This window comes from Urocampus carinirostris, chromosome 8 (genome assembly GCF_059441175.1).
Source record: "Urocampus carinirostris isolate Australia breed hairy pipefish chromosome 8, RoL_Ucar_1.0, whole genome shotgun sequence".
Taxonomy (NCBI): domain Eukaryota; kingdom Metazoa; phylum Chordata; class Actinopteri; order Syngnathiformes; family Syngnathidae; genus Urocampus; species Urocampus carinirostris.
The window spans coordinates 13,535,773-13,550,873 of NC_142356.1; the positions used below are offsets into that span (position 1 = coordinate 13,535,773).

Consider the following 15,101-nt stretch of genomic DNA (forward strand, 5'->3'; position numbering starts at 1 on the left):
CATCCAATTCGGTGATGTGTTAATTAGTACTGAAGGACAACTCCAATGTATGGTATATTGTCCCAAAATTTGTTATTTTGTCCCCTCTCCCCATTCAGTATTTGGTGGCTAGAGGATATGTGTAATTGCATAAAATATATAGTCAAGATTACCGATGTGAATCACCTGTCTGCCGCGGGTTCTGATTGGCTCCCTGTCAGTATTTGAACCGAGTCCTGTCAATCCCCTGTTGTCAGTCCGTCTGTGAATCTCATTGTATACTAGGCAAGCCTTTTTCGACCCTGACGCACACCTGTCCCGTTTTTGCTCCCATCTCTCTACAGCTACGACCTGTTTTTATCTCGACCAAGTCTCCTCTCCCGTCCCGAATTACGATCCGTTTTTGATCCCGACCACATCTTGTTCTTCCAGTCCCGGCTACCGACCAGTTTTCCGCCCCTGACACCACCATCGCTCGCTACGGAAAATCCACTGTGTTCGGATCACAAGCAGAGTATGAGCGCGAATACCGGATTGTAGGTGCACCGCTTCCTTGTTCCTTCAATAAAACTTGTTGTAAACGTTACGCGAGTGGGTCCTGTTTCCTTTCTGGTCCTGAGGTATATGTTTTGTGGGTGGACCCAAGTGAAGGGGAAGCTGGGGTGCTCAAAGTAAGGATGGTATTATGAACAAAACAGAGAACAATGTAATGGGTCACAAATTACATGTCTAAACAAAATCAAACCTGACAATCTCGAAACAAAATTCAAAGACCGAAATCGTAAATTGAAAATACAAGGAACAAAATAACAACCAAACAAGTGGACACTATACTACTAACAAAATGTCCAAACAAGAAACCAGAAACCAAACAAACAAAAGAAAACCTGGCTTGAGGCCACCCTGATCTAAACCCGAGTGGAGTTTAGTTTTGGACTTCTGTACCCGTCCTGGCTTGTCCATAACGAACACCATGTTCAGACATAAGAGTGTCCATATGTGTACTTGGCACCAGGACAGTTTGATGATCGACTTTGTAGTCGTTTCATCGGACCTGGGGCCGCAGGTTTTGGGACACTGGGTGAAGAGAGGGGCGGAGCTGTCAACTGATCACAACCTGGCTCTGATGGTGGTGGAAGTTTCCGGTCTGACCCGGGAGACTCAATCGTGTTGGAAGGGGTCTGTTGGGAACGTCTAGCAGAATCTCCTGTTAAAAAGAGTTTCATTTCACACCTCCGGCAAAGCTTTGCCCTGTCCCGATGGAGATTGGGGACATTGAGTCCGAGTGGACCATGTTCCAAGCATCCTAGTCAGCCTTTCCTCCCAAATACGCCCTTCCAGGTCTCACTGTTATCGCCAACGTGACTGTTGAAGTCCCCCCCTGCGGGTTAGGCTCTCGAGCAACCCTCCAAATGCTCCAAGACGGGTGGGTACTCTGAACTGCATGGACAAAAATAGTCAGGACCTGTGTCCCCAACCAAAGGCTACCCTCTCGTCTACCGGAGTGAACCCCAACGTACAGGCCCTGACCCGTGCCACGGCAACTACAGAGTAAAAGATAGTCGAACCTCTCTCGAGAGGACTGGTACCAGAGCCCAAGTTGTGATTCCGACTATATCTAAACGGAACCTCTCAACCTCACACACCAACTTGGGCTCCTTTCCTGCCAGAGAGGTAACATTCCATATTCCAAAAGCCAGTTTCTGTAGACGGGGATTGGTGCACCAAAGACCCATCCTTTGGCTGCTATCCACCTCTCTACGCACCCGACCCATTTTGGCTCCTCTCAGAGGTGGTGAGCCCATGGGAACTAGGACCCACATCGTCCCTTAGGGTGTGCACGGCCGGACCCCGTGAGCAAAAACCCAAGCCACCAGGCGCTAGCCATGCAGACCCCACCTACAGACCTGGCTCTAGAGGGAGGAAAATTGTGTTCCAATGTTGTTTTCCGTTACAAGGGGTCTGTGATCTGCGCTTTGTCTGGCCCCTCACCTAGGAAATGTTCGTCATGGGTGACCCTACCAGGGGATTGAAGGCCCCAGACAACATAGGATCATTGGGACACACAAAATGTCAATTTAAAATCCAAACATCCAACAAGGAGATCTTATTCTAAGTATGTTTAATATAGGCATGTATTAACTGCTCCAGCTCGGTGGTCTTGGGGGTATGGCGCCCGCCCCGAGACTGGGAGGTTGTGGTTCAATCCTCGGCCGAGTCATACCTAAGACTTAAACATTGGTACCCGTTGCCTCCCTCCTTGGCGTTCAGCATTAGGGGTTGGTATTGGGGTGTTTGGTCACCTAATGACTCCCAACACCTCAGTTGGGTTGAGTGAGGGGGCTGGGAATCCCCTCCTCTGAATCAATCTCCCATAAAGAGTCAGAAATGACTCTAGCCACCTCCCACTAGTGGGATATGGCTGCGGTATATGTAATATAAATTAACTGTAAATCACGAAAGCAGAGCTAATGTTCACAATATACAGGAAACGATCATTTTACCCTGGCATTTATATGAAGAGCTTAGCTTCCTTCGGCTATGAAAGAATAAAAATATAAAGGGTATCACTCACTTTCCAGGTTGTAACCATCCTGTTCACGATGAACCATGTCTTTGTGTCCTCTTGATGTCCCATACAGCAACCTGAAAAAATAGAATAGCAAGTTATTTTAAAGGGACACTGTAATATTTGGCCACACGATGTCGCTGTATTGTGTACTGTGATCTCAAACAAGTGCTACAAAGTACGAGGAAGAACACAAACTACGGAAACTCAACGTGACCAAACCGCACCATTTTTTTTCTCATTTTTCGGCCCAGCCTTTCACAAGATTTTTGTTTTTTGGGGGTACATGTAGCAACAAGATGGCGGACAATCGTCCCTCTGAGTGAGCCTCATGTTATGTGAAATTAAAACATATTTCTCAACCTATGACTTTTTGAGAAAAAAATGCATGTTTATATGATATTTCAAGTACTTTTGCTTATTTTTCAAGTCAATAGAGGTTTTTTTTTCTAAAAGTTGAAGTTTTTTACCACTAGGAGGTGCTAAATAATACACAATGTCCCTTTGAAGAATATGATTAGTTTTTTTTTTTCAATTTGGTTCAAACTCCAAATGCAAAAACATAATTTATTGTGTTTTAGATGCTGAAAACTGTTATATCTGTAAAGTTCACGTTCACTGAGATACGATGATAACCATAAAACTAAAATTCTATTTGCTACATGAAATACGGAATCTTGACAAAAACATTAAGATGGGACGGTAGTTATCTATTCAACATTCACAAGTAAAGTACAGCGAATAAGGTTTGTTTTTTCTTTAACTTTTCAAATAATAGCAATTAACATGCCAGGTCCGTTTTACCTTACTCATGATGTGTTGCAGAGCGACCAGACCAATATGCCAGGGAAACCGTCCCTTAACGAAAACTTGTGACCGATAACCAAATTTAAATAGAGTAGTAGTAGTAGTGCATTGATTTGGCAGGAGGCAGAAGTGTGGTATGAGGTAGGGCAGAGAAAGAGTTCAGAGTCCTGATAGCCTGGTGGAAGAAGCTGTCCTTGAGCCTCCTGGTTGTAGCTCTGAGACTCTGCAGTCTTTTCCCTGATGGCAGCAGGTTGAAAAGGGCGGACTTGATGTGCTGCATGACGAGCCTCCAGAAGCAATTCGTAATGATGTGAGTGAGTGCTACCGGGCAGTAGTTATTGCAGCTAAAGGGAGACGAGTTCTTGGGAAATGGGATAATGATGGTGGTTTTGAAGCATGTTTGGACCACACTCTGCCTCACAGAAGTTAAATATTTCTGTGAAAACATGTGTGAGCTATCAGCAGTCTCTCAGGAGCCAACCAGAATTTGGGGCTTTCGAAACACTTGTCTTTGTCAGACCACCTTGCTCTGTCCGGGGGTAACTTCAGTACTTGGTCACTGAAACGAGGAGCGTTCTTCTGTGCTGTAGTGGTGTTGCCTGCCTCAAATCGAGCAAATATGGAAAGAAGCTGGTGGTGCTGTCGCAGATCTGAGAGGGCTTGTAATCCGTGATGGTCTGGATCCAACGCCAGAGGTTCATGGTGTCTCTGTTGTTGTTAGAGTGTTGTGCAATCTTCATAGAGTATTGTCACTTGGCCAATCTGATGCCATGCGATAGGTTAGCCCCCAGGGCATTGCAGCAGCATCTCTCCGACAAGACATGAGCATCACATCTTAGGCTTCACAACAAGTGATCATGTTTGAGATTACAGTACCCTAGGAGGAACGCATTGTAAAGCAAAAAAAAAAACATACTAAGCACCAGGAACTGGTAGAGAAGCGTAGTGGCAGGGGTTGGAAGATCTACGAGTCTAGAGAAGGTGGATTCATAGACTGTGCGGGGTGATCTTTCTTCAAAGTCGTAGGGCATTTGGGATCGGCGAAGGGGGCCAAGAAGAAAGCTATTAATTCTAGATTCGAAGCCTGACTCTATCAGCTATCCATTCTACCCAGAGTCTTGTGGCCTCTTCTTGTCCATGCAGTCCTGCTGACAACTTTAAAGTCTCTCAAAAGGAAGCTCAGTGGCTTTCTTTGGAAATGGCTGGGATAAGCAACACCCCCCAACTACCCTTCAGTGGGCTGCTCACTAAAGTCTTCAAAGTGGCACATACAAGAGAGGCTCTACAGTTCATGGATGGTAAACTTGAAGGTAGTAGAGAGGTTTTAAGGCAGAGAGGGTGCAAAGTCACGCCTAGGAAGATTTCCACTGAGTCCGGTTCCTTGTGCAGGAACTCCCGAGCCCAGCGAAACTTTATGTGTGTGCGACAATAAGAGGCTCTTTGGAACATCTCCTCAGCAGCTGCCCAAAGTCCATGGATGATGGTCGCAATCACTGGCACTATGATCAGGTTCTGAAAGCAGTTGCTATAACATAGCCCAGGCAATCAGTCCAAGCAAACACCATCAAGCTCCAAACAAGGGGGTCCCTTTTATTAAGGAATGAGAACCACCCAGGCATGTCCACTAGTCACAACAGGACTCCCGATACTCCCTCTGAGTGGCATTTGCTGGTCTACCTGGGTAAACAACTTTAGTTCCCCCAGCACATTGCAGCAACCCCCTCCAGATCCTTAGGCTGCTACTGGGACGCAAGCTGAGCCATGATCAACCTCATTGGGTCACCTGGGCGAGAGTGTATGATGTTATGAGACCCGAAACGCTTAATCATTCTTGATGCGTCCCAGTCATATCCAGATGATGATTCTATGAAGCCCTGGCTGTCCTTAGGCCTGCCTCGTCCCCAGCACTGAAGGCAGCGTTTCGGGCCCTCAGGAACTGGTGGACCTCTCTCGTAAGGCATGGCTACTGATTGGCCCGATTGGTGATGTTAAGGATGACTGTGACATCTTTCATGCATTTCGTCATGTAGGACATGACAGTCTCCATGTGGCCGTAGAGGTCATTAACGTTGTTCTAAGGGACTGGCTGTTTAAATAAATTCCAGTCGTTTGGTGGAGAAACAGTCCTGGAGCGTTTTTGATGACCACATACCTGCTTAGTTACTGGTTTGGAGATTTTAACGAGGGGCCTGTATGTAGTGTAGTGGTCTGCCACCCCGAGGTGCGGCAGGGGCATTGCTTTGTAGGCAGCAAAGTATAATATATGCTCAGATCTAAATGACAACATTATCACCACCCTCGCCTTGCTCACGGGTAATAACCATAACCAACACCAGTAAAAATGACAATGGGTGGGTACAACTTTGACAGGGTAAATAACAGACAGAATAGGACTGCGATTTGATTTTTTACCTGGTCTTGTCTTGGTGCTGATCAAAGGCCTTTAGTGTCTCACTAGAGGAGTAGAACTTAGTTGGGACGCACACTTCCTGGTTGCCAATTTTACTGTCTTCACTGACTCCTGAAAAATACAAATGACAGAACCTTTAAAATGTGAAAAATACATTTTCAGTCTCCATGAAAAGGTTATCTTTCAGCTATTGCGGTACACTATTTCTGTATTGCAGTTTACTTTTTGCTACTTTGCGGATTTCCTGCATTCGGATTGGCTAAACAGACACTCCGCAATAACGTTGCAAATGTTTTTGTATTTCAATAGTACTCGAGTTATTTGCGGGGATTTTTTTTTTTAAAGTACAGTACCTATATTTTTGGGGGGAATTTTCTTTCACAATAACATTTTATCATCTGACAATATCATCTGACGTAAGAGGTGGATAGTGTCTTGATATCATTTCCAGCTTTTGGGGGAATCAATAGTCCAATATAGCAGCAAAATTATTCTTTATATTATAATTTGACGGCAAGAAAGTTATTCAAACAAAAAAAGTAAGTCATGTCAAGAAAACTAATATAATGCGGTATTCTTATTTATTAAACAAATGTTTGAGCTTGTAAATAGGGTTTTTTCTTTGGTTTCAATGAATAATAGAGTATTTAAGAAATAAATGAATAAATAAATGTTTCTACTTCACGACGAAAAACAATGTTTTACTGTTCTTTAATTTTATATTAAAGTAACTAAAGACTTACTTTTAGTCTATTTTTCACATCTATGGTAACCTACCTAACCCTAACCCTAACCCTAACCCTAACCTACCTCACTGACTCTGAAAGTTGCTGGTCATATACAAATCCCTTCCCCTTTTCTTGTGTGGACAGACACACAAGAACAATCAAATGAACAGACAAACAAAAAAAACGCAGTTAACAAAACAAAAGTGCTGACTCCGCATTTTTGGGCCATTTTTCACATCTAGGGTAACCTACCTGACTGACTCTGAAAGATGCTGGTCATATATAAATCCCTTCCCCTTTTCTTGTGTGGACAGACACACAAGAACAATCAAACGAACAAACAAAAAAAAACTGAGTTAACAAAACAAAAGTGCTGACTCAGCATTTTTGGGCCATTTTTCACATCTAGGGTAACCTACCTTACTGCTTGTAAAAGATATACATATCTAGATGCAAACGAAAACAGTACAACCTTCGCTGCTTTGAGACTGGGAGGTCGCTGGTTCGCGCCTCGGCCGAGTCATACCTAAGACTTATAACATTGGTAAAATGGCGGCGCCCTCTGTTGGCTGCGGCTGCATCGGTTCGCTACAACGGGTCAGGTGTATCGACATTTCGTTCTGTGTACATTGTTACAAAGAATGACAATACAAAGGAAATTATTATTATTATTATTATTATTATTTACTCGCGGGTGTAAAAAACAAAAAAGTGTGAAATAGAGAGTAAATTCACGACAATAAAAGGTAAAAAGTAACAAATCATCAAACCAAATAAAAGGAATACTAAAAAAGTATTTCGAACGAATCTCACCATGATATGTGCTTTCCTTGTCCTTGTGTGACTTCGTGAGTGAGCAGTATGGACGTCGCTCTTTCACTTCCATAATGCTTCTGTTAATGTTACCGGCAAGCATTGAGGCATGCTGCGTAACAGCTAATTTGACCCGGAGGAAAATCAGAAGAGTGGAAGAAGAAAGTGGGAAATAAAGGAAGATGGAGGAGTGTGGAAAAAGTGCAGAACTTGTCCTATGAACACAGAAAACAAACAAAAAAGAAACCATTACTCATCACGTCTCATCAACATCTTATCTTAAGTTTAAACAATAATACACAGTACGCATAGTAATTTCGGGCCGCTACTTTTTGGCTTCATCGCCATGTTGATTCGATTTCGGTTAATCGTGCAGCCCTAACGTGTTGTGTACAAATCGTCAAACAAACGTTCAAACTTCTGACTTCGAAATCGGACTGCTGCCCCCCTACCGCACCCTTCTTACTCACCGCCCCCCCAGATCTTTCCACCGCCCCCAGGGGGGCAGTACCGCCCACTTTGGGAACCACTGATGTACAGTAGATTCTTTTGAACAATAACCAGGGTTGGGTAGGGTTACTTTAACTTGATTACTTTCAATGACTTTTGGGTGACTCCAATACCAAATATGCGAATAAAAGACAAAAAAACTAAATAGGAATAAAATGATGACTCACAACACGTGGTAAGCTTTCTCTCCTGGCTTTGATCTCTTTGATCTCCGGCAAAACTGACGTAAAATGCGACAGAAACAAAACGAAAATAAATCCAAACAGCTTGCCAACATCATTTTTGCCGTTCCATGTATTCGGTTACTCCCCAAGCCTGCACAAAATTTAGTCATTTTATTCATATTTAGTTTTGTTTATCTTTTACTAACATGTTTGGTATTGGAGTAATCCGAAAGTAATTGAAAGTGATCAAGTTAAAGTAACCCTACCCAACCCTGACAATAACACATCGAATTATTAAAGGGACATTGTGGATTGTTTGACCACTAGATGTTGCTGTATTGTGCAGTTCAGCTGAAAACGAGTGCTAAAAAACACAAGGTAGACTAGAAACTAGGGAGACTCAAAGTGACCAAAGTGCACCATTTCTCTTTATTTTTTTTGCCCAGTCTTTTATTATGTTCTGATTTAATTGGGTTCTGTAGAAGCAAGATGGCGGACCTCATGTTATGTCAAATGAATGCAGATTTATCGACCTAGGAGTATTTAAATAAATGCATGGTTGTATGAGGGTTACTTTATTTTTACTTATTGTATAAATACATTCTGTAATGTTTGATCAGGAGATACACAAGGTTTCTTCATTTTCCTCATGTAGAGGTTTTGGAGTTTTTCCTTGGCCTCATGTAGGTTTTAGATCAGGGGGATGGTGTCATAATAGTCTGTGGTTTGCAATAATCTGTGTTTTGTGCAGCTCTTTGAGACTCTTTGTGATTAAGGGCATCACAAATAAACATGACTTGACTGAGGTTTTTGAGTTTTTCCTTGCCCTCATGTCGATTTTAGATCAGGGGATGGTGTCATAATAGTCTGTAGTTTGCAATAGTCTGTGGTCTGTGTAGCTCTTTGAGACTCTGTGATTAAGGGTGTTACAAATAAACTTCATTTTAAACATTGCTGCTTTAAATTCTGAGACATCTTTTTGCAGTGTTTTTCAGCCACTGTGAGATCTTGTCAGGTATACCATGGCAAATTATTCAATACTGTATGTGAGCCTGTGCAGTCTAGCGCCTTTCAGAGTAATCATGTAGTACTCTTCCATACCATAAGCAGCAGCAGCAGCAGGTAGCTAATTGCCTTGGTCATGGAAACAAGCAAATTAGTGACACATGGATGCAGCGATAGGCGGATAGCAAGACGATGGTGAAAGTGATTGATACATTTTTAACGAAGAAAAATGCTGGACAAAATCCGGACCCGGATGAAGACATCCAGCAAAGTTTCCAGCACAAGGTAATACGACAAAAGCAAAATACTATGTATTTCTTTTGACGGAAATGCACTGACAGAGACTTTGTCATACCCGGTTATCCCCTCTGTGTTTATTCCAAACAGGCCCAGGTTTCACACCTCGTGAGTGAGTATAAATATGACAGATTTACAGTATTCTTTATGTTCATTTCATTCATATTCAAGACATTATTAAATAACGTCATTTTTCAATGTTAAAAAACATTTATATTGTAAATATAAGCTTTTTTTCCACACATTTAAAAAAAAAGAAATTTGCCTTTGTTTCAAAATAGGTTGAAATAAACTGGTTTACTGAATATTTCGAACGTATTCACAAAATTTAAACTTTTTGACTGATGTGATAATTGTAAATACATTTTTTATTCATTTACTAAAATGTTAGATTTAAAGCTGGAATTAGAATTGTCTTAATTTGATAGGGTTTCTACAGTTGAGACAAATGTTTCCTTGGCTTCAAAGAGTCTTATCACCCTGTGAACCGCTCAACCATTCATCAGAGAGGTGAAGCTGCTGCATTGGCATGTTCATTTTTCTTCGGTCTGTTTCTTGTTTTACGATGGTGTCCTGTGGCTGCAGTATGTTAAACTCTCTCCCCCCAGCGACCCTGCAACTCAATTGTTTGTAATAAAATATGGGAGCTGTTTCAGTTCTGGTCAGATGTGAATCAGACTTTGACTGTGAAGCATCTCGTCATGGGAAAATATTGGTGTTGCTTGTCTCTCTTATTGTGTGTTTTATTCAGAGATGCAAGGTAATAGACCTGACATTCAGCCAAAAATAGTCCTCAATTAAAACATACGAATTAACCAGCATTGAAAGTTATAATGATGCTACACTTTCCCTTCCATATGATCAGTGTCAGTGTTAGGTCGCCGAAGTGTCCTTTAATCCTCTAGGGAACGATAACAAGCAAATGCAATTTGGTCCATTACCGCGGAAACCACCTATGACAACACAAAAACAAACATCTGTGTTGCAATCTGGCAGTACTCTCCACATTTATGGTTGCCCTGGCGCTGTCGTCTGAAAATACAAGGCTCACATTTTACGTGACTCGGGCATCATTCTACTTTTCTTTCAGCGCATAGAAATGTTCTCAATGTGTTTTTATACTGTTTGAAGTTGTTGTTTGTCAAATAATTTGACATTTTTTGAGCAAATACAAAACACCGGGTTTAATTGTAGAGATGGGAATTCCAACAGTTTTTTAGAGAACGGACTTTTTTGGCTCGGCTCACTAAAAGGAGTCCCAAACGGCTCTTTAGGTTGTTTTTGTTGCTTTAATCCCTACATTACCAATTATTACCTAACATTATGTATGAAATGACTTAAAAAAGGGACACATATGCAAAAAAGGAAAAATACAATAAAAAAGGGATAAAGGGGGATGAAAGAAGAAAAAACAATAAACTTTCCATGTGAAAAAACACAGGAAATGTAAATTAAAATACTTATAAATCATACAAAAAGATAAAATAGAAAACAGTTGAAACCTTTTATGCTCAACAAATTTAATATAAAAAAAAAACAGAATCCACAAAAATGCATATTGACCAATCACAAGAGAAAATAGGGGTCTCAGGGAACCAGCTGCTGATTGGTGGGGAGCAGGATCCCTTCATTTAGATAAACAACCCGAGTTGGGTGCTCATCACTCAGCCCTCATTCGCCTTTTCTTTCGTCGCAGAAGTAGATCCTGTATTCGTGATCGTTATCTTACTCTGTGGTAGTTGCGATTTTGAATGGTGACACGATCCGAAAAGACGTGATGTAAACAACTCTGGGGAGTTATGTAACACTGTAATTCATAACATCCTTATTCCAAACAATGAATAAAAATACACCAATAGTAAACATATTTAATATATTTACACAGATTATTTTTGTTAAATTACATTATTGCCTCATACAGGTGAGACGATAAGTGATGCTATGTTTAATGCTGAGTAAGCACCCTCATTCCTACCCTACGATAGGCGGAAGCTGCTTTCAAGTGATTCAGCCAAAACTGTCATGGTTGCCATGGCGCCCAATTGCCCCCGCCCGTGTGGCGCCAGCTGCGGCTCATTAACAGATTGGCTTTCCGTCTTTAAGCTCAGTGCACTCTCTCTTACTTTGTCAGTCCGTCAACAACCTTCTGCCCCGCAAGACGTGGGTTTCGACTCGGTTCTATTCCTGTTGGTACTTCCTGCCCGGTATTGTTCCTGTTTATTTTGTCCTGTTTAATTTCGGTTTCCAGTTTTGTTTCCATCTATTTTTGTCCTGTTTATTATTTTCTCCAGTTTTCGTTCCCATCTATTTTCTCCTGTTTATTTTCGATATCCTGATTTATTATCTATCCTGTCTGTCCCGTCCTGTCCGGTATCGACCCCATCTGTCCGATATCAACTCGGGCAAGTGGAATCGATCTCGTCGGTCTCTGGCTTCCCATCTTTCCACGCCATAACGCTGCCTAACGTGCATGACTCCCCATTTCCCGTGAAACAAAAGGCTTGTGTGAGAACATCACGCGTTTGGGTCCTGATCCTGTTGTAGTTTCTGACAGAAAACAGATTTCCGTCAATCCTTGGCCTCTACACTTGAAAATTGGCGATGCATTCATACGTTGATTATGCGCTTCTAGTCATCACATTTTCCTGGTCCACAGTGCTGATTGAATATATTTTATTATAAAAGTAAGTCTTTAGTTTTTTTCTTTTAATGCGGTTGCAAACGCGACACCCTCATCCCAACAATGAGAACAATACCTTAATCAAGAAAAATCGGTTTCAATCTTTTCCATTCTTCACGAGCCAATTAGCAAGAATGCAAAAGCAAACAGACATGCAATATACACGGTGAACGGCGGGACCCACAACGGACAGAAGTAGAGGATCGGTTGTTAGAATGGGATTCAGGGTTGGGTAGGGTTACTTTAACTTGATTACTTTCAATTACTTTTGGATGACTCCAATACCAAATATGCTAATAAAAGACAAAAGAAACTAAATATGAATAAAATGACTAAATTTTGTGCAGGCTTGGGGAGTAACGGAATACATGGAAGGGCAAAAATGATGTTGGCAAGCTGTTTGGATTTATTTTCATTTTGTTTCTGTCACATTTTATGTTAGTTTTGCCGGAGATCAAAGAGATCAAAGCCAGGAGAGAAAGCTTACCACGTGTTGTGAGTCATCATTGTATTCATATTCAGTTTCTTTTATCTTTTATTAGCAGATTTGGTATTGGAGTCATCCAAAAGTAATTGAAAGTAATCATGTAAAAGTAACCCTACCCAACCCTGATGGAATTAGACTTACCAACTTTAAAAGGTCCTATCAGTTGAACAGCAGTGTACTTTTAAGCGTTTTCAAATCTAGAAAAATGAAAAACACAAAGAAAAATACATGATTAAACCATATTACTGACAGTTTACCATGGACTAAGGTTCTCCAGCATTTCTCGAGCTGACAGCAACTTTCTATTAGCACAAAGGACACACAGTTTAATATCAATTTCTAAAATAGCAACTTGATGGCTTGCTAAATAGTTAAAAAAGTAGCTTGATAGTTAGCTAGAAAGGTAAACAGAAGAAAAAAAAAGGGGGTTAGATAGATGGCTAAAGGAGTAAACAGCCATCTAAATAGCAAGGTAGAGAGCTAAAAACAAAGCTAGATAGCTAGCTAGAAAGTAAGGTCAACATTTAGCTTGACTAGCAAATAAACTAAAATGTTAGCTGGATAGCGTGCAAAAAAAATTAAGAAGCTAGCTAGATAGCATTCTCAATAGCTAAAAAGGTAGGAAGATGGCTAGCTACAAGGTTAAAAAGGTAGCCAGATAGCTAGCTTTATAAAACCCATAAATTGGAATGTAGTTTTTTTGTATTTTCTGCAAAATACACCCATAAAAATATGAATAAATGAATTTATTCAGCACTCAAATAAATGAAGCCCATAAACCGGAAAATAACAAATTATCATGTATTTCAGTGCTGATGAAATACTACAAAAATAATACTAGAAAAATACTACCAAAAAATAACAGTAATACTAGAAAAAACTACAACAACACTGCTATGGAAATTCTATAAAGATACTACAGAAAGAGAACAGATACGAAAAAAAATACTCCAATGAAAATACTTCTAAAGAAATACTACGATACAAAAAACTTTTATGTAAATACTACCACAGAAATAATATGACAGAAATACTACCAAAAATACTGCAGAAATGTAATTGTGCAATTATAACAAAAACAGCAGGAATATGACAAAAATACAGTTGTACTACCAAAATACTACAGAAATATTACAAAAATCTGATTGCTGAAATACATCAAAATACTTAAAGAAATACAACTATAGTAGTACGACAAAAATACTGAAGATACTCTGTAAAAATATACAGAAATACAAAAAAAAATACTACGATGAAAGTACTTCTACAGAAATACTACAGAAATACCTCTACAGCAATACTATAATACAAAAAACTATTACGTAAATATTACAACAGAAATACTACAAAAGTACCCCTATAGTAATACTATGACACAAAAAACGTTTATGTAATTATTACAAAAGAAATACTGTAACATGACAGAAATACTGCCCAAAATACTGCTGAAATACTGTAAAAAATAATACCTTGGAATTATTACAAAAACAGCAGGAATATGTCAAAAATAAAATTAAAAAAACTACAGTAGTACTACTGAGATACTTCAAAAATATTACAAAATCTGATTGCAGAAATACAACAAAAATACTAAAATAAAATACAAAAACAGTAATACTACAAAGACACTGCAGATAGAAACCCAAAATGTTACCACGGAAATACAACTAAATTACAAAGACAGTACTACGACAATAATACTACAATAATATGACCGCAGAAATACTAAAATGATGGGTGGGGTGGGTGTATCCTTTTACCACTTTCCTGTGGTGTGTCTTGGGCAAGTACAGCGTGGTGAAAATATCAAAGAAAAAAAAACGATTGTAATTTAAGAGAATATTGTCATGAACCGAGACAGGATCAGGACCCAAACGCGTGACGTTCTCACACAAGCCTTTTATTTTATGGGAAATGGGGAGTCATGCACATTAGGCAACGGTCTGGCGTGGAAAGACAGGAAGCCAGAGACCGACGAGATCGATTCCAATTGCCCGAGCAGATATCAGACGGACAGGGTCAATACCGGACAGGACGGGACAGACAGGATTGATAATGAAACGGGATATTGAAATAAACAGGACAAACAAGACGGGAACGAAAACTGGAGAGAATAATAAACAGGACTAAAATAGACGGGAACGAAACTGGAAACTGAAATTAAACAGGACAGAATAAACGAGAACAATACCGGACAGGAAATACCAACAGGAAAAAAGGACTGAGTCAGAACCCACGTCTTGCGGGGCAGAGCTTCGTTGACGGACTGACAAACAGAGAGTGAGAACACTGAACTTAAATAGAAGGAAAGCGTATCTGTCAGCGAGCCGCAGCTGGCGCCACACGGGCGGGGCAAATTGGGCGCCATGGCAACCGTGACAAATATGAAATCTAGTGCTTAAAACAAGGATATTTTGCTTTGATTCTGAACATTTCAAGACCAATTTATTGAAACTAATGGAATTTAAAAAATAAAGAAATATATCATATATATCATGTATATTTATTCATAAATGAGAACAATTGGACAGGACGGGCACCGTGGCCAAATTCTTTTAACCCACAGGTGTCAAAGAGGCGGCCCACGGGCCAGATCAGGCCCGCTAAGGGATTGAATCCGGCCCGCGAGACAACACTCAGAGAAGTGCAAGA

At 40.5% G+C, this 15,101-nt stretch overlaps 1 protein-coding gene across 1 annotated transcript in view; it reads right to left on the reverse strand.

Moving 5' to 3' along the window:
* Positions 1–15,101, reverse strand: part of LOC148360754 (teneurin-3-like) — a 37,051-nt gene that overhangs the window by 2,642 nt on the left and 19,308 nt on the right. The window contains exons 2-5 of the mRNA XM_088342909.1: positions 12,591–12,646; positions 7,307–7,521; positions 5,768–5,876; positions 2,555–2,625 (exon numbers count right to left, since the gene is read on the reverse strand). Of these exons, the coding sequence (XP_088199035.1) occupies positions 2,555–2,625; positions 5,768–5,876; positions 7,307–7,409 (283 nt within the window). The 5' untranslated portion in view covers positions 7,410–7,521; positions 12,591–12,646. The remainder of the gene's footprint in view (positions 1–2,554; positions 2,626–5,767; positions 5,877–7,306; positions 7,522–12,590; positions 12,647–15,101) is intronic.